Source organism: Equus quagga, chromosome 13 (assembly GCF_021613505.1).
Source record: "Equus quagga isolate Etosha38 chromosome 13, UCLA_HA_Equagga_1.0, whole genome shotgun sequence".
Taxonomy (NCBI): Eukaryota; Metazoa; Chordata; class Mammalia; order Perissodactyla; family Equidae; genus Equus; species Equus quagga.
Genome location: NC_060279.1, coordinates 53,921,921 through 53,941,271, shown reverse-complemented (window position 1 = coordinate 53,941,271; position 19,351 = coordinate 53,921,921). Strand labels below are relative to the sequence as shown.

Genomic DNA, 19,351 nt, shown 5'->3' with positions numbered 1-19,351 from the left:
CCCAGGCTGGGGCTCTCAGAAGTGGTTATGGTCCCCAAGATGTGGCTTCCTTGTTCCCCTAGGGCCCAGGCATCCGCGGCTGTTTGCCCGAGGAGGCAGGCGTAAGGAGGATGGGCCGCCTGGACGGGAGGTTTGCCGGGAAGAGGTGCTTTCCGGCTGGTCTGCCTTTGGAGATTCAGACACAGAAGCTGTGCCTCCGAGACCCTCTGGGATGCTCCTCTTTCAGCAGAAGTTGCCCTCACGGCAGGAGTGGAATGAGCTCCTGCCTCTGATTGGCCAATTTTGCCCTCATTTTGGGTCCCCTGCACCTGTGCACCTGCTGGGGGTCAAGTCTGGGCTGACGTTGCCTCTGGGATGGCTGCATCCATCTGCGACCCCACTGGTGTCAAACAGAACACGGCTGTACGAGTTTGTGGGGGCCCCTCAGGAGCAGTGGCTGCTCCTAATGCACCCTTCCTGGAATGCCAAGATGTTTCCAGGCCACCGAGAGCACCCCGGCCAGTGTTTCCAGGGCCTCCGCATCTGAGCAACCCCTTGCCTTGATTCTCTGAGTCTCCTCCTTGACCTGCTTTGACCCTGCCTTGGCCTCTGTCCATCTTCCTGCCATCCCCGCCCCTCCCCCCATTCCTCCATCCCTCACCTGCTCTTTGATTCACGGTTCCTTAGGCCTCCGAGGAGGTCAGGGGCTCCCATCACTTCTGGTCGGAATCTGGAGCTGTCCCTTGCCACTTGGGTATCTTCACACATACCTGTCCCAGGCTCTGGAGTGAGGGTGCCTGGACAGGGGACCGCTGGGGAGGGGCTGGTGCTGAGGGCCCACTCCCAGGAGCCAGATCTCAGAGGGTGCTCTGGCCCAGCCTCTAGGCAGGTCTCCCTCCCTCCTGCCCTTCTTCCTTTCTCTCTTAAACAGCTTTATTGAGATATAATGAACACATCATAAAGCGATCCATTTAAAGTGTGCAATTCAGTGGTTTTTGGTATATTTACAGAATTGTGCAACCATCCCATAATCTAATTTTAGAACATTTCGTCACTCCAAGGAGAAACCCCATTAGCGGTCCCTCCCCCCACTCCAGGGTAACACTTCCCACCAGGGCACCACCCCCCCCCAATCTCCTTTCTTCTGCTGGCATTCATTCGTGAAGCGTGAAGCGGCTGTAAGTGAAGCCAGAGCGCCAGGTACAAAGACGGAATTACTCCTCCCCTGAACCAGGCCCAGAGCAAGCGAATCTCAGGATTACAGTCATTCCTTCCATCTTGCTCACTCCCTCCCTCTTGGCTTTAGCGCTGGAAAGGTCGCCAGCCCACACTCCTCACTTACCCAGGGAGGGACATGAGACCCAGAGAGGGGAAGAAATTTGCCCAAGGTCACACAGTGCTGGGGACACAGGCCCTGGCCTGGAGCACCCCCTTTTCCAGCGCTCCAAGCCGCCTTCCCACAGCGGCCCCTTGTCACTCATGGGCCTCCCCCTAGCTGTTCTTATAACATAGGACCTGAGCCACTCCACCTGTGGAGTGGGAATTATAACGTCTACTGCACACGTCGTGAGGATTACATGAAATCGGAGGCAGTCCTGGACGTAAAGAGTTTGTTCCAGTGCTTGGCAATAGCCGGCCCTCGGCAGAAGCAAGTTAAATCAAATCAGACTAAATTCCCACCGCGGCATTCCCGGCCCTGTACATCCCGGTTGTTTGGGATGGGTGGAAGTTCTTCCCACTCCGCTCCCGAAGATGACAGATGGATCTACCACCGAAACTACCGAGCTCGCAGTCATTTCTTTCCCGTCACCTGGAAGCCGGTGATGTCGGCAGGGCGGGCGGAAGGTTGAGACTTGTCGGGATGACTAAGAACCCAGAGCCGTGGGAGTCTGGTTAATCAGCAGCGTCAAAACTTCCTGTGGCTGTTTGCAAACAAGGGCCACCCCCAGAAGAGGAGGACCAGCAGGTGGGGGGGAGGCCGGGGTGGGGGGTGCTGCTGCAGAGCCTGGGTGAGTGAGGCTGGCAGTGCTGGGAGGCTGGCAGGGTGGTCAGGAGCCATGGCTGCGGTTCCCTGGGGACACACGGCTTCCCTTACCGGCTGCTGCCTCTGCACACCCCCATCCCCCAAAGAATGCAAAGTTGACTGTAGACGCCAGAGCCTCTTGAGGGATTCGCTTTCCAGGAGTGGCTGAGTGACTTATTACAGGAAGCCAGAATGAAGTGCCAGGCTGGTGTCAGAGCAGAGATAAACTTAGGAATGCTAATGGCCAACTGAACAGAACCTTCCAGCGTTGTGGGCTGTTCCAGAACCCACCTGGGAAGGTGTCTGGGGGCTGAAGAGCAGGCGGAGGGGGTGGGACGCTGACTCAGTGCGCTCAGCGCCGCCCAGCCCAGCCCAGCCCAGCTCAGCAGACAGAAACACCGACAAACAAACCAGACACTCCCCATTCTTGACATCCATCACACAGATCTCTTTTTATGTGCTCCGTGCCTCCAGGGGGAACCAGCCGGGGCGAGAATTCCAGATCCAAGAGAAAAACTGTAAATTAGAGCGAGAAGTAGTTCTCGTCAGAAATGCTGCCAATGACAGTGTAAAGTGTAAATTTGGTACAACCCTTCTGATGGCAATCTGGCAACATGTTTAGAAAGTGTAAACGAAATGCTCAGACTCTATTCAGATTTGATGAAATTCATGGCCCGTCTCTCCTCCCACCCCGGGGAATGAAAAGGCTGCACGTGGAGAGATGTTGACAGTGATGCTGTTTATAAAAGTGAAAAAATGGGAGCTGCTCACATATCTGACCCCAGTGGAATGGTCAGCGCAGTCAGGGTACAGCCATTTAGTGGAATACTATGCAACCATTTAAAATAATTATTCTTTTCGGTCATTTTGACTGAGCACTGGGTGTGCCCCAGACACTGCGACCCCAATGCTAAATGGGATCTGGCTTCATCCACAGTATGGGATGCAGTTTACAAAAGAGCAGACCTTAGTAGGAAAAAGTAACTTGGAAAATGCTTATTATGTGATTTAAGAAAAGGCAGAGTGGAAAATTATATCCACTCTCTGCCTCCTGCTGTAACCGCGGCCAATTTTTGCGGAACGCCGACCGATGCTGGGCTACGGGTGTGACGCGCTCGCTCTTATTTACTTATCACAACAACTCAATACTTAGGGACTAGTGCTTCCGTCATTGTCACAGGAGGAAACTGAGGCATGGAGAAGTGACTGAATTAGGGTTCAAACCCAGGACCGCCTGACCCCAACCCCAGTTTTAACCATTGCTCCATACTGTCTCCCCTTAATACAGTAATAGTGTCTGTTCAAGCTCAAGTGCCAACAAGAAAATCTGAGCCCATGACAATAAGGTAAGAGTGGTGGGATTTGGGGACTTTTTCCTCTCTTTGTTTCTGCTATATTTGTGCAGAAAAAAAATTGCAGTTCAAAAAAAAAAAAAACCCAGCCACCTAGAATTTGCAGCAGATGGGGAAAATGAATGGGGAAGTTGAAAAGAAGTGGGAATGATGTTAATAATGCATGCCTTGGCTTAGAAGAAGGAGCTAGAATGACTTAGGAACAAGAAGGGAAGCCAGGAGCTTTTGGGGGAAGAAGCCCGGCGGCTTCCGGATGGGGGACAGTCCAAGGGAGGAGCTGACTCAGAGGGAGGAGGGGCAGCGGGCCATTCTTGCTAAGTCTTTTTATTACCTGGGCTTAAGTGCCTATCTCCTCAGTGTTTGCATTCCTCTCATTTTTTAGACTACAGGAAATGATAAAGAGGGGAAGAAACCCTCTGTTTGCTTAACACCCTGGAGTGCTCAGAGCAGGGCATCTCTGCCAAATTCTTCCTCAGGTCAGAAAGAGGTAACAGGTTCCCCTCACCTGAGAGCTGGGAAGAGCTGTTCAGTCCAGTCTCCCGCGCAAAGGCAGAAAGGAAGTCACTGTCCAGAGATTTTAAAGCAAGGTGGCTTTATTGCGGGGAGGGGGGCCTTGGTTCCCTACAGAGACCTCTAGAAATGGGAGTGCTGTTTCCCCTCTTAATGTACCTTTTCGAAAGAAAGCACCTTGGGCAGAAGGGGGAGGGCACAGAGGGAGCTGGAAGGGAAGAGAGGAATGAAAGGTACCATTTGTTCAAATATCTGTTGAGCACTTAATGCTCGTAGGAGCCAAGTCTGTAGCAGACAAGGGCGACTGGAACTTACGGTCCAGCCAAGGGTCATCCAAGACCCCACCTGTTCATGTCCACCGAGGAGTGTGGCTTCCTGAGAGCTGGCAGGTGCGAGCCAAGAGCCAGCCCGCCTGGTGCACTCGGAAGGCTGAGTACAGCTGGCGAGGAGTCACACTTGCACTGGCAGGGCTGGCTGCAGAGCCCTGCCTGGCACCCCCCCAGCCCCTCCTCGGATGCTCCCCAGCTCCCGCTGCTTGGTCCAGGACAGACTGTTTCGGGGTATCGGACACGGTGGGTTCACATCAGTGGCTAACTGAGGCAGGGTTACTTAATATGTGGCTCCACTCCAGAATGGCGTTCTCTAACTTCAAGAAACTGTTTATTGCGCAGTCTCGTGCAAGGATGGACGCTTTTCACATCTCCTTACTGACCACGTTGAAATAATTCCTTAAGGAGTCTTCTCTTGCTTCCTTTTAATAAGAATTATCATGAAGTTACACAGGAAGACGGTCTCTTTGGCTACGCTTCATGCCCCCTGTTCTTCCTGTCTTAATTATACGCGATCTAGGTATTTATTCAATAAAAACTCACATGACGCCAGGCCTTGCAGAGCTTTCCCTGGAATCAAGTCAGGAAAGGGCCCTGCCCTCAAGGAGCTGATGGTGTCGACAGGAGAGGCCATCACAGCCCAGTGCGGGAGGGGCTGCAGGGAGATGAGCAGTCAGGGAACTGGTCCCTGGGAGGGTCAAGGAAGGTGAACTCTAAGCTTGAAGGACTTGAAGGACAAGCAGGAGTTGGCCAGTAAAGGAGGGTGGAGGCAGGTGGAAGCGGGGAGAAGGAGAGAGGCAGGGAAAACAGTATTGCAAAGACCTGGAAGGTAACTGAATCGCAAGTTAAACCGTTAAAGCTGGAAAATCGTGTAAATGTCATGTGTGCTTTCCTCTGGGTTACTATGAGAATCAGATCAAGCACAAGCTGGCTTGTTATTCCCCTGTCGTTGCTTCCCTCTGGGCTGAAAAGCTCTTGGGCCCGGCCATGGGTATCTCACCTGGACGCCTGAGAGTTAAGGGGCTTCAGGCTCTTTGAACACAAAGATGGCGCTGCTACCCCCTGCCTGGGGGACATGGTGGATGTGCATACAGATCTGCAGTGTTCCCGTCACTGCCTTTTGTCTGGCCCTCCCTGAGACGGCTATGCCTCTGCGAGGTGGGCAGGGAGTCAAGGCCAAAGGCCAAACCCAGGAGTCCTCATGCCCGGGCTCAGGACCTTAGCGTGGGGATGGCCAGGTTTCTGGCAAATCCTCCACCTTCCTTGTGGCCAGGGGAGAGTTGGCATTCTCATCAAACCATCAGTCCAGTTCCTGGGATAGAAATGACCTTGAAGTCATCGGTATGCAGTTCCTGGTGACATTGTGCAATCTTTAATAAATTCCAACAGTCATGAAGCAATTTGTTTCACATTTCATTAGAGTTTTGCTAGAATTATGAAAATTCCTCTTCCTAATGCCTCAGTTTTCTTTTTCTTTCACTGGCGCTTTGATCTTAATAAACTCTGGCACCCACATACATAGGATAGTACCAGATGTTGCGTGTACGTACGTACACACACACACCTGTGGGTTCACATCTCGGCTGTATCACACACTGGGTTTGTGAATGTGCTTTCGGAGCCTCAGTTTCCTCTCCTGAAAAATTGGGGATATGATGGTGCCCTCCTCATGGGCTGTTCAGGGTTAAATGGGATCTTGTTTCTAAAGAGCTTTGTGTAGCGGCTGGCACCGTGTTAGCTTGCAATAAATGGTGGCTATTATGTGCATAGAAAAAAAAGACTACATGAAAATGTTGGCAGCATTTATCTCTAGTGGGTGGGACAATGGTTACAATGAACATCTATTACTTTTGTAATCAGAGAAAAAGAACAATAAATGTTATTATTAATTTAAAAATCTGGCTTTGGCTTTGGCAGAAGGAACCTGCCGTTAATGTCAATGTACGAGCCAGGAAGGGAGACAGGGCCCCCGGTTGCACCAGGACTGCAAAGACAGACACCACCCACCTCCAGTCAAAGAACAGGGACTGTGATAAAGGGAAAGACTCAGCCTGGCACCTAGAGAAACTTCACCCTCATCCATCCTTGCCGCGCCCTGACCGCTGCTGTCTGGAGAGGCAGGCAAGGGGACTCGGAGAAAGTAACTCACAATGTATGGCCGCCTGTCCCATGGAGGGGGTGCCCCAGGGTTCTTAGCTGGAAATCTCTAATTCCACGGAACCACCCCAGGAGAGTGACATCTATTCTCCACTGGGCCTTCACTCAGCATCTGTCTCAGCTAGAAAACAAAACACACACTAGCCCAGGTCCAGCAGGAGCACTGTGAGTGTCCTAGTCTGGCATCCAGAACAATCCGGGCCCAGAACCAGGCTCTGTGTCCGGTTGAGATTCTTGACTGCCAGCCCGTGTGCCTGGGCAGCAGCAGGAAAGAACCCTCCTGGAGCTGCACGCCCCTCCAGTCCCCTTCTTGCTCCTCCTGGGCCATCCCCTGACCGGCAAGGAGCAGCAGAGTGCCCACGCTGCTCGGATTGTCTGTGGAACCGTCCGCTGTGCTGGGCCGGCTGCTGAGCTGCTTTCTTTCTCCTCCTTCCGCACCCCGGAGCGGGGTTACTGCTGCAGCCTCCGGAGGAAAATGCCACCTCTGTTTGGGAGACAAAGAACAGAGTGGCTCCTTGGGTCAGCTGCCTCTCCTCGGCTGGCCGGCTCCTGGCCTCCCCCAGGCCTCTTCGGAGGCCTCCTAGGAGGAGGGCCTCTGGGTCCACACCAGGAGCCACCGTGGCTCCCGAGCTGCTCCGCTCTGAATGGGTTTTCGCTGGAGCTTAAAGGAATATTTTACCTTAAAAAAATCTCCGGTAGCTTGCCTCCTCTGGGAGATGTTAATTTTTCTGGTGGGGGCGGTGGGGGTGGCGGGTGGCGCAGTGGCTGGGGAGGCAGCCCGGCCTATGCATTCCTACCAGAGCTAGTGAGAGAGTGTGTGTGACCATGTATAAAAATGCATGTGCGTGTGCCCCGGAGCATGTAAGAGCATGTGTGAAAGTGTATCCTAGGGTTTAAAAGAACGTGTCTACTAGAATGTGAGCGAATGTGTGCTAGAGCATGTGAGAGAACACGGGGGTGAGCGTGTGGAAGTACTTGTGTGAAAACATGAGCACTGTCCAATAACACGAGTGCAGGTGTAAAGTGTGTGGGAACATGTGAAAGTGCACACACATACTATCTAGAGTGTGTAAGAGCGTGAGTGCTAGAATGTGAAGAAAACACGTGTACTAAAGTTTGTGACTGTGTCAAGGACAGCCAGGGAGCACACGTGAGAAGTGTCTGTGCGTCCTAACCAGAGCGTGTTAAAGTTTTGTTCTAGGGTCTGAGGATGTGCCTATGAGAGTGTCAGTGCAAAAGCACATATGAACGAACTAATGTAGGAAGCGTGTGAGAACTGTGAATGCGTCGTGTGTACTAAGTAGAGCCTGTGTGCAAACAGAGATGTGAGAACATATGTGCACCAGTGCGTGAGAGCCACAAGCACGCATGCCGACGCGTGTGCCCAGCAGGTGAGAGCTCACGTGCGCACTAGCGCGCGGGGCGGGGGCGAGAGCCGGCGGGAGGGGCCGGGAGGGGCGGGGCGGCGGGAGGGGCGGCGGGGCGGGCGGCCCCCGCGGGAGGGGCGGGAGCGCGTGCCGGAGCATGTGCGGGAGCGCGCGCGCGCCCCGTCGCCCCCCGCCGCGGTCGGAGCCGGTTGCCATGGGAACGCGCCGCGGCCCGAGTTAATCATTTCCTGGGGAAAGTGTGCGGGAGGGGCGGGAGCGGGGCGGGAGCGGGGCGGGAGCGGGGCGGGAGCGGGGCGGGCGGAGCAGGCGGCGGCGTGGAGCTGCCTCCCGCCGGCGGGCCGGGCCGGGCCGAGCCCCGGGCGCTGCGGCGACGCCGGGATCCTGCCTCTGCCAGGCCGGTGAGTCGGGGGCCCGGGCGGGCTGGAGGCGGGCTGGGCGCGCGGGGGCCGCCCGGGCTGTTGTTCGGGGTGCCGCGTCCGGGCCCGCCCTGCTCGCGGGACCCCCTGTCCGGTCCCGCCGTGGAGCGCGGGGAGGGCGCGGCCGGGAGACCCAGCCCTGCGCCGACCCCCGCACCGTCCAGCCGAAGCCGAGGACCTTGCCCGGAGCAGGGCATGGGGGCGGCACGTCCCCTGCGATCAGAGCAGCCTCGGGACCCCCCTTCCGATTTCTTTGGCCCGGGAGAGCCAGACCCTGCCGGGGACCCTCGTGCCTGTCGGCCCCGCGCCTTCCCCGGACGGAAGGCCCCGCACCCGCAGGGCTCCCTGGAAGGCTGCAGTCCGGGCCCTCCCACCACGTCCGTGCCCTGGGCCGTTCGCTTTCCCCCTCGCGGGGCCGGGGGTGGGCGGGCCAGCCCGCGGTGAGGAAAGAGGGCCTGGGCCGCTGTCCTCCTGGACAGTGGGGGATGGAGCCCTTGACAGCGGCAGCCTGGGGGGTCCCAGCCGGGAGGGCGAGCCAGAAGCTACCTCCTTCAACCCCCTGTTGTGAGTTGGAGCAGAATTCTGGCGCAGTGAAGGGCCTGGTTCTGGGAGATTTTAAAGAGGAAGCTGCATTTAAATTCTCAAGTACCGTTTGCAGCCTTCCCCACCCCCCAACGCATCTGTCTCAAGGTTGGGGGTGGTGGCCACCCCTGGACTTTGACCTTCCCTGGCTATCCCTCCGCCTGAGGCTGTGTGAGCACCTATCTTTGCCCCGGTGGCGTAGTCCCCATGCCCTTGATAAAGTAGCTGTCTCCTTGGCCAGGGAGAGTCATTTGCAAGGAATGCAGTGTCAGAATGGGGCCCTGTATTTGCAGTGACTTTAGGGATGAAGGGTGGTGAGTTCTGCTGTCCTTTTGGACGCTAGGGAGCAGAGACTTTGAAATCTGGGTTGCCCGGGAAAACCCAGGATGTGTAACTGTGCGCAGGGGAGGTCCCAACCCCTGTCCAACCTCCCTGACCTTCTGCCCATCTCCGGGAGAATAAGCCCTCCCCAGCAGGGTCTCTGGGCAGTGGTCAGGTCTGTCCCCTAATCATTGCAATATCCCTGGTCTGGGGGCAGGAGGGCTGCAGCTCAAGGGCCTGGCCTCAACCGGGAGAGGCAGATGCCCCTCCCCCACTCCTGGCCCCTCTGCATTCCCCCACCACTGGAGGGGGGGTCACTGAAAAATAAAATGTTTGAGTTCTTTATGCATACCATTATTGTTCTGAACACTTTCTACATGCGTTGTCTAATCTTTACCCCAACCCTATAAGGTGGGGTTCCCCCATTTTTCAGATGGAGATAATGAGGCACAGAGAGGCAAAGTAATTCTCCTAGGGTCACATATCTAGTAGGTGGCACAGCCGGCTTCTGAACCAGCTCTTGATCATAGCCACTGCACTGTTATCACCCGTCACCCCACCCCATGACCTTGGTAGGTAGAGTCTTCAGCCTTGGGCCTTGCTACTTTTCCCCTTCACACCCCTCCGGCTGCTAAATTCAGCAGCCTTTTCCTCTTCAGGATCTTGCACACACCCTTCCTCTTTCTTCCTGATGTCTTCCTGGCTGCCTCCCCGACTTCCCTTCCTGAAAGCCACAGCAACATTGTCTGCTCCCATCCCTGCCCCTCAGACTTCGATGACGTCCTTAGAAATCTTCCCCCTCAACTGTGGATCCGGCCTTCAGCGCCCTGTGCCATCTCCCCTGTGCCTTCTCACCTCCCCAGCAGCTCGGCATGCAGGTGGAGCCTGTCTCTCTCCTCACCCTTTGGGCAACTGGTCCTCGGGGTTGATTGTGTGGCCAGCTCTGTGCCAAGCAGCCTGGAGAAGAGGGAGTCTGGCCGCTCCCCCGGGTTCTTTCCACTCCGCACTGGTCCACCTCCAGTTCCTCAGTGGAGCCGGCCCACATATTTGGATTTGCCCCCGCCCTGTCCTTTGGGCTGCAGTCCTGCCCATGTCCCAGTGAGACTAACCCCAGGAGACGCAAGGAAGGCAGAGACCGCGACTCCCGAGCCAAGAGCCTGGCATTCTTCCAGGACTGTGGTGACCAGCTCTTGGGGCCACCTGTCCCTGTACTCTTACTTCTTTTGCCTCTCGATGTTTCAGTCATTCCTGCCGCTCTGTCGACCCAGCATGCTCCAATCTCTCCTGTTCTGAATACCACATGCTCTTGATTCATCCTCTCCTTCCCATCCTAGCCAAACTCCCCCAAAGAGAAGGAAGTGGCTGCTTCCTCTAGGCCCCGTCCACCCCGTGGGCTCTCCCAGGTCTGCCCTCTGCCCTGCTGCACTGATTTTCCCCGTTCAAGAGCCCCCAGGGGCTGGCTTCCGGTTCAACCTCTCTGTGGCGTCGTTCTCTGGGGATTGACCATCCTCTGCTTCCCGCTCACTCTCCAGTCGCCTCTGAGGGCTCTGTGCCTGCCTGCTGCTCCCACCACCTCTCTGACCTTCCTTCCCCGGCTGCCGTCCCCCCCCAGAGCCAGCTGTCCTCCCTGCTTGCCTCTCATCTTGCACGACCTTTGGTGACCACATCCTCACCTGTGGCATCAGTGACCTTTAGCCTCCCAGCTCTTGCTCCCTCTTCCAAGCTTCGGTCCGAGGTTTTGTGTGTGTTCAGTGCCATCGCTGGGTGTTTGGGGTGGCTGTAGCCGCAGCTCTGGGCTTGTGCTGTGGGGCTGCAAAGAGGAACGTGCTGTGGGCGCTGCCCTCAGGAGCCGTAGAGCGTCAGGGCAGGTGGACACCGTTCAAACACACATCTGTACTGCCCCGTGGCAAGTGGTCAGTGCAGGGAAGTTTGGGGAAAGAGGTCTACAGCCCAGGTGGTGCCATTAGGAAGCCCCTCCAGGGCCTCCCACTCCATTTTAAAACCCAAAGCACACTCAACGTTGCCTTTCTGAGCTGACTTCACTTCTTCTGTAAATGGTGTCCGTTTGTCCCAGTCTGGGACTGTAGCGTGGTCACCTTAAATGCCCTCGAGGCTGCTTTGCACACATCCGGTGCTCAATAAAGACTTGTGCAATGAACGCCTGAAGCCTGCTCTGTTCATTTGCTCAGTTCATAAGGGACCTGAGGGGCTTTCCATCCCGGATCCGTGCTCCCCACCCCCACCTCCATTCTCCCACAGCTTCTGGTGCCTCCCCTGCATCCTGTTCTGATTGTGAAGGTCTGTTGAAATGTTTATCTTGCTCCTGACCCGGAGCTCTGGGGCCACGTCTCTCCTGATCAAAGAAGACCCGTGGCAGATGCCTCGCACACAGCGGGCACTCAATAAATAATTATTAAATGAAAAATGAATGAATCTTTGTATCTCAGTACCTAGCGTGGTGCCTGCCACGTCGTAGGCACAGAGCGAAGGCTGGTTGAATACATGAATGAGCTGACTTTAGGAGAATTTGCTATGTATAAACCTAACTCGTCGTTGGCCGCAGTCTGGGCCCCTCCTGAGCCCCTCCTCAGGGAGATGTTTCTATCAGAGCATCAGCTGCCTGGCTGACAGGCCTGGGGCAGAGGAGCCTGAGCACAAGGGTTAACTTCCTTGGCTGAGTGCAGTCGGAAAATAAGACGAAGTAGAGAAAAAGGATCAGATTTACAGAGATGCTGTTGACTGGTGCCTCCTCCACGTGGGGCTGTGACGGGGCGTGTCTTCACGCTGCCAGGCTCAGAGTGGACGGGCTGCCATGTGGGGTCTCCACAGTGTGCTGCAGACACACCTGACGGGGCCCTCTGCCCACCTCTGAGCCTCCCCACTCAGGAACAAGCATGCCAAAATGGTGACAGGCCCTGTTTCTTCCCTGAGCCCTGGGGGTCCTTGGGGGACATTGGATTGGGGGCAGACCTTCCAGATGGCTGGCTCCCATCTGCCTGGCCCGGGGTCTTCAATCTCGTCTCCCCCTGTTCTTTCTGCAGGCTGCCGGGGCCCCGGAGGAGACTGCTGAGCCCCGGGCCATGGTCCCTTCTCGCAGGACGTGGAACCTGGGAGCCACGCCCTCGCTGCTCGGCCTGTGGAGAGTGGGCCGGGCCGGGGAGCCCCAGCCGGCAATGGCTCGCCCCGCCCCAGCCAGCCCGGCTGCCCGCCCTTTCCCACACACCGGCCCGGGGAGGTTGAGAACTGGTGAGTCCGCATTTTTAAAATGCCTCTTTATTTCCTTTCCTTCCTCCAGATACCAGAGATGAGACTGGGCTTTCTCGCAAGTTCCTAGGCTCAGTCAGAGCTGTCAGGTAATTACAGGGTCGCGGGCAGCCCGCGAGGCGGGCGTGGATCAGGGTGTCAGGCTGGCTGGGCGCTGCTGCCCTGCGCCGTCGGTACCGAGAGAGGCCGTGGACGCCGGGTTAAACTTTAACGCGGTCCCTAGAGCAGAGGGAGAAGCCGCAGTTGACCACGCGCTCCCGGCCCTGCTGGATCTGGAGTGGGGAGCCTGCCGTCCTCCATCCTCTCCTCCATCCTCGGCGGGGAGCTCGTGGTCTCGCCCGGTTCTGCCTGCGGCTGGTAAACAAGGTAGGTGAGGTGTCTGCCCGGCGCCCTGCGCGGCACTGACACTTGATCCAGCAGGCTGGCCCGCGGATAGCGAGAGGAGTGGACTGAGGCTGCCCCGGAGTGTGGCCTGGCTGGGTTTGGGTGTCATGCACTCAGTTTTAGGTGTCCTCCAGGGTGGTCTCTGTAGGGGCCCCGGCGGCAGGTGGGCGGTGAAGGAGTCCCCGAGTCTGGGCCCCGCTGTCCCCTGGGGGAGCTGTCAATACCAGCTCTCCTTTCTGGGTGAGTTCCCCTGGTGCCTCCAGCATCAAGACGTGAGTGGCTCCTCTGATTCTGGGTGGAGGCTGGATTGTCAGGGCTGGGGAGCTGCCCTGTGACTGTCTCCCGAGCTTGGCTTGGGCAGGTGGTCCTGGAAGTGTTGGGGGAGGGGGGTCTTCAGGCAAGATGCCTGAGGGGTTTGCTGTCTGTTGCTCCTGACCTACAGGGAAGGGAGATTAGATTACCAGCCTGTCTGAGCTAGCAGAGTCCCTCTGACCATCAGGTCCAAGTCCCCAGAGGTACAGGATGGGAAACTGAGGCCCAGAGAGGGCACACAGCAAACTCCTATTCAGTTCCCTCTCTCCTACCACATTTGTGACATCAGTGGCAGCCAGAGTGATGCTTCCCAGGGTCTCTCTGCAGGGGACAGTGCGCCTGGGCTGCCTTGGGGGCCTCTGGGAAAAGCCTGGGCTTTGGGGTCAGGTAGCCCCAGTTCTCTGGAAGGGACTGAAGATGGTTTCTGCTCAACAAGGTTGTCCTAAGGATTCTAAATGTAATATGAATGGGTATTGCTGTCCTGGTAAAAAAAAAAAAAAAAAAGAAAACAAGAAGGAAAAACAAAAAGATGTTGGAAAACTAAAAAAACCCAAAAAACAAAAACACGGAAAAGTGTAAAAAAGAAAATAAAAATCACCTGTAAGCTTGTCACTGCCCATTTTATATAGTTCCTTCCAGTCTTGTGTGTCCAAGACTATAGCCTTTATAGGTCTATTAAATGAGTATTATGAGGGCTGTATGACCGTGCAGACTTTTATCCACTTCTAAAATTCAAGACAAAGGTCAAGTGAAATCCTGGGTGTGAGATGCGAAGCACCTGCCCCTGGGTGGAGTGTCAGCCTGCTCTGTGGCCCGGGCCCCCACCCCTTGAGAGGGGTGGGCCAGCACAGGGTGGGTTAGCTGTGGGATTGCAATCCTGGCTCCCTGGGACTGTGGGCATGTCGTTAACCCTTCCAGACCTTGGTTCCTTGCCTGTCAAGTTGGCAGAAAGCTCCCCACTTCTGGGGGTTGTTGTGAGCAGCTGATGTGGTCCTCACAGCCTGCATTTGCGGCCGCTTTCCGGGTGCCTGGCACTGTGTGAGCACTTTCTGTGTGTGACCCCATTTGATCCTCACCACCGGACTGTGAGGTTGGTTCCTCACCCCTGTTTTATTGACGGGGAAACTGAGGCTCGAGAAGGGCATTAAGGCCTGGAAAGCACCGGGCCGGGTGCTGGCAGGATGCATCCCAGGGTGCTGGGCTCTGCAGCTTGCCCCTGGGAGGGCGAGCCCCCTCTCCCAGCCACGTCCGACCCCTCAGGCTGTGGTGGGGGTGGTGGGGGTGTCGAGGCCATAGTCAGCTCTCTCTCCATCCCGTGAGGGAGGCAGTGTGTCAGAGGCACGAGAGGATGCGCTTTAGCTGGTCCTGCATATGCTTTTGGAGGCCACAGGGACCAGGCCACCCAGCGTGGGGTTGGTCGGAATGAAGGCAGGGCAGAAATTGCCACCTAGAGGCGGCCCGGGTAATTAAGCCGCGGCCGGGGTGCACCTCCTTTGAGGATGAGCGCAGCCCGGTTGGTTGGCTTGCTTCTGCTCTCTGTACAAAGTGCTCGTGAGCAAGTGCCAGTCCCAAAAGCCACTGGAGGAGGGGAGCCCCCCGGCGGGGTCTGGGGCACCTGCCAGAAGAGAATCTTGGGGCGGCTTTGGGTAAGACAGGAGCGCAGGCCCTGCTGTGCCAGGCCCTCCCTGCGCGCAGGGCAGGCGTGTGAGGGCGTGTGGGTCCCTCCTGGCCGCGCCCGGGCCGGCCCGGAGTGCAGAGCCGAGCTCCGCCACAGCCCTGTGGACGGCAGTCTCTGGCCAGGCGTCCAGCGGTCTCACCTGTCTTCTCTGTCCTGGGACAGGGCGTGGAAAAGACACCCCGGCTGGCGGTGACGAGGACTCTGGTGCCCGCAGTGCAGGCCGCCCGGCCCTGGCTCAGTGCCGGGCCCTCAGTGTGGACTGGGCTGGCCCCGGGAGCCCCCACAGGCTCTACCTGACCGTGCAGGTAAGCCCTGGGGCCTTGAGGAACGTGCCGGGTGGGGCCGCATCTGCCCTGGCCCTCGGAGCTTCAGCGGCTGGGGCCCCGACAGCCCCTCCTGGGAAGGAAGCACCCGGGCGAGCTGGGGACCTGCCTCGGGCCCCTGTGCCAGCTCCCTGCAGCACATCCGCCTGGTGTATGGAGCAATTTGCTTTATTAGTTTATCTCAGGAACATCTCACGGCCGAGGAGGGAAGCTTTGCAGACACTCCCCGGCTGAGGGGAAAGTGGGGAACGTGGGGCTTCAACACAGAAGCTTCTGGGGAGGGGGCAGGCTTTTGGGGTAGCTGTTTGTGCCCCCTTGGGCGTGCAAGTCGCTTAAAGTGGGAATTCGAAGTTAGATGCAGGGCTTTGCCAAATCGTGGGTCCTTTTCTCAGCAACTGACTTTCAAAAGACAAACTTTACATAGGTTTGTATATTTGGTTGTAGAAATAATACATAACGATAGCACTAATAGTGGCTACTATGTATTGAACACTGACTTGACACCAGGCCCTGTGCCGTGTATTATATATCTCACATCAGTCCTCATAATCCTCATAAGAATCTCAAGTACCACAGTTACTGTTTTATCTGAGTTTTATGGATGAAGTAATGAAGGCTCAGAAAGGTTAAGTAACTTGCTACTGGTCACACAGCAAGCTGGGATCTGACCCACTAAACATGATGATTTTTATAACAAATGGTGTAAAGAATTCACACAGGGCAGAGACGCAATATCTAGAAACTGAATGCCTCCTATAATCCTGTATCTGAGAAATCCACTACTGAAAGTTTGGGGGTTATCTTTCCTATATAACTGCTTAATTATATTTATGTGACTCATTCTTTATTTTATGTACTGTTCTGTGTCTAGCTCCTTCCCTCAACAGTCACCTTGGTGATTTCTTCCTGCATGTCAATATATGGAGCACCGCTTCATTCTTTTAAACTGCTGCGTAATATTCTACTTCGGGTTTACTGTAAACCATCTCACTAACTGTCTGTGTTATTTCGATTGCAATGAGCACTTAAACAAGTACCTGCGCATTCGTGCAGCTGCAGCTTTGAGCGATTTCAGGACAGCGCAGGCTCTGTGCCTCTTAAATGAAGGCCTTTGTTAACAGATGTTTACACAGTGCTTGCTCTGTGCCGGTCGGGTGCCCTGCTAGGTGCTGGCACACAGCACAGAGGAGAGAGGAACCTGACAGCCTGGCAGAGGTGCTCCAGTCGTCAGATGATCACCAAGGAGGGAATGCAGTCTGGGCAAGGGTGTCGACGCAGGGGCAGAGGGTGAAGGACCAGGGGTGTCTGGGAGTGTTCCCAGGGTGCCCCCAAGAAAGGTCGTGCATGAGATGGCCCACCTTGAAAGGACGTGTGCCAAAGGGGGGGCGGGTGCGGGTGTGGGAAACACTCGTGCCCTCTGAGCGGGTCCTCCTCATGCAGACGGAAGTCCCTGGCCCAGGCCGCGTGGGGCCCAGGCCCTGATCAGAACAGGGGCCAGTGCTTGATGTTGCTGCAGGCACAATATTGTGCTTCCGGGTTTTCTCGGCCCTTCTCATGCAGTTCGTCTGAAATGGAACCAAATGGTCCTCCATTGATCTGTAAGGTCTGCGAGAAAAGCAGGTCTGGTGTGGGAACAGTTAAGGAAACCGGAGAACCCGTTTTTTTCTCTGACTCGAGCCATTGGTGGTTAAATCGGGAGGTGGTCAGAAACTGGCTGCCTCGAGTTGGGCGGTGGCTCTGTTCTTGAATCTTGATTATGGGCTGTTGGGCTGTGGTTGCGGCCGAGTCCTGGGGTCAGCAGATCTGCTGAGGATCTCTGAGAAACTCCCTCCAGAGACCGTCTCCGTGACCCTGTGCTTCTGGGTCCCGGGAAGCTCCATTATATTTATGGTGCTTCGAGCTTGGGGATGTGAGACCAAAGGAGGGACACGGGCACAGTGAGGTGCCCCCCCCCCCCACAGCGTCTCAAGCTGTTAAAACCGGAGATGCTCCCTCTGGAGACTCTGCAGGAATTTCCCACCCCCCGGGGCTGTCTGCCCTTCCTGTGGCCTGGCCAACAGGCCAGAAATAGTATAACCTTCGCTCTGGTCGGCAAATGGAAGCTTCCAGCTGTTGCCATTGTCGCCGTCTCTGACAAGCCTGCTCGTGATGGAGCAGCAGTTGGTCAAAGGGTGGGGACCAATAAAGTCGGCAGAATTCTCCTAAATGCGAGAGGTGTGCTTCTCAAGTAGAAGGTGGGGTCTGGAGGGAGTGGGTTGTGGACTAACCAGCCGGCTGAGGTAGCTTTTCGAGTCTTTTCAATTCCCTTTACTGGCTTTTGGATGATAAAAGTAAAAGATTTGAAGATTTCAGAAATAATGTAACGCTGCTGGCTGCCTGACGTCAGGTTCTTCCTGTGCACCAGACGCTTTGGGGCCTTGGCCTAAGTCATCGCAGTTACTCTTTGCACCAGCTCCGTGCGACGGCGGGTCGTTCTGTTTGAAGACTCCAAAAGCGGAGTTTCAGGGAGGGTTACTCACTTGCCCACAGTCACACAGCTCACAAGAGGCAGCTTCCCACCCAGGCCTTTCCGACTCTAGACTCGAGCGTTGTTTGGCAGTCCTGGGCTAGTGCTGTCTGGCAGTGGGAGCAGCTGACATCATGGGGGGCTGCCCTGAGATCGCCGTGGTCCTGATGCCACTGGACGGGCCTGTGATAGTGGGGTTGTGGACCCGATGCTAGTGGGCCACTGCGCTGGTGACTCATCCCCCACTGAGCCCTTGGGGACGAACAGTGAGCATCACCTGGGATTTCTAAGTGCCTAAGAACCTTCTTCCCTGGTGCAGAGAGCCGGCTGCCAACGGGTCCAGGAGAATGTGCGGTCTTGCCATGGGATGTGGGCACATTTTCTTCCAGACTTCGGGCCTCCTTGTCCCCACCCACCCACACAGTGAGGGATGGACCCGCGGGGCCTGGGGTCCTCGCCAGCTCCAGGAGTGCACCATCCTCAGGCTTGAGGGGGTTCCCCTCCCCACTGCAGCCCCCTTCATGTGAGGATTCTGGTTGTGTCTTGGCAGCAGGCCCTGCAGGACAAGGGGTGCAAGAGCAAGAGTCAGGGGACGAAAGAAGAGACGCTCCTGAAGAGGCAGGCGCCGGGCCCCAGGCGGGACCGCGAGGCCCCGGAAGCTGGCGGCACCATGAATGTAGAGAAAACAGGTAAAGGAGGTCCGCCCACCGACCTGGATCAGCCCTGGCTGAAGCCGGAGGGGAGGCTCTTGTGGCATCTGAGCTGTCCCCACACACTGTCCTCCTCATCTGGAGATGGTCCTGCCAAACCCTGGCTGGTCAACACGGAACTCAGGGACCCCAGCCTGCCTTTCCCTGCTCCAGGGACACCCTCCTCCTAATGCCACCAGAGGCCCTACTGGTGATAAGAGGCTTTGGCCAGCATGGGCTGGCGTTGGATTTCCCTGCTTTTTGTCTTTTCCCCAATGCCTGTCAAAAGCAGGGCTAGGAGGCAGCCTCAAAGACGCCAGTGCCTGCAGATAGAGGCCTGGCCCCTTGCATCCCTGGGTCCACTGGGGACCCAGAGGCCCTAGGACTGGGCTCACTCTGCTGACTCAAGGCCGGGAAAGGGGAGCTGGTGGCTCCACTCTTTTCTGACAAGGCTGACTGATTCTAGAAGATTCTACGGGTCCTTTTTGTGGGGTTTCCCAGTAGGAGTCCTGAGCCCCGTGGTCATTGGGAAAGGACATCCTCAAGGGAAGGGCAAGAATGTGTGGAGAAGAAGGAGTCGGTCCTTCTCGTTTTCCTCCTTCTGTCACCAGAGCTTGCTGTGTGGCAGGAGGAACTGCTCCTTCCCTGAGGTAGGGCCAGAGCCACGTGGGGGTCTGGCCCACGTGTGGGTGGATGGGCCTTGGGAACGGGGCATCGTCCAGCCAGCCAGTCAGGCTCTCCTGATTTGCCAGAGGAGAAAGGCCAGCTCCAGTCAGGAGTGAGGACTGGCCCTTGTCCCTGGGCCGGGCCTCCGTCTCCCTGAGCTGAGAGCTTGCGAGGGGCGGCCCCAGCAGGGTCTCCGGGGCACTCTCTCTTGAAAACTTGCCCTGAAAACTGACCTCCCGAGAGGGTGCAGCCTCCTTGGTGCAAGGGCCCTTGAGTCCCTGGCCCCCAGCTGCCTCTTTGACCTCCCCTCCCACCCATCCCTCCTCCTCTGCCCTCCCTTAGTGTTTTCAAGGCCCTTTTTCCCCCAGCAAGCTCTCTCCAGCCCCCTGTCAGCGGCCCTGGCATGTGGACACTGTGCTGACACCAGGGTGAACCCACTGAGCCTGGGCTCTGTGGTGCCTCAGAAACTTCT

The 19,351-nt window shown here is 56.6% G+C and overlaps 1 protein-coding gene and 1 long non-coding RNA gene across 8 annotated transcripts in view; one reads left to right on the top strand and one right to left on the bottom strand.

Annotated features, from left to right (window-relative positions):
• Nucleotides 1-1,086: 1,086 nt before the first annotated feature.
• On the bottom strand, nt 1,087-11,257 carry LOC124250077 (uncharacterized). The gene is made up of 3 exons (XR_006891531.1): nt 9,913-11,257; nt 6,687-6,834; nt 1,087-2,518 (listed from the first exon to the last, which is right to left on the bottom strand). It is a non-coding gene; the product is annotated as an uncharacterized LOC124250077 (long non-coding RNA).
• The window catches only part of KIFC3 (kinesin family member C3), a 35,772-nt gene continuing 24,453 nt past the window's right edge, over nt 8,033-19,351 (top strand). The window contains exons 1-4 of one of the 7 annotated variants that reach the window (XM_046681817.1): nt 8,033-8,136; nt 12,099-12,303; nt 14,858-15,000; nt 18,075-18,213. In XM_046681817.1, the coding sequence (XP_046537773.1) occupies nt 12,138-12,303; nt 14,858-15,000; nt 18,075-18,213 (448 nt within the window). In that variant the 5' untranslated portion in view covers nt 8,033-8,136; nt 12,099-12,137. Of the gene's footprint in view, nt 8,137-12,098; nt 12,304-12,355; nt 12,411-12,452; nt 12,688-14,857; nt 15,001-18,074; nt 18,214-19,351 lie in introns of those variants that run through there. The other 6 variants (XM_046681823.1, XM_046681818.1, XM_046681819.1 and 3 more) reach the window with 6 other exon arrangements.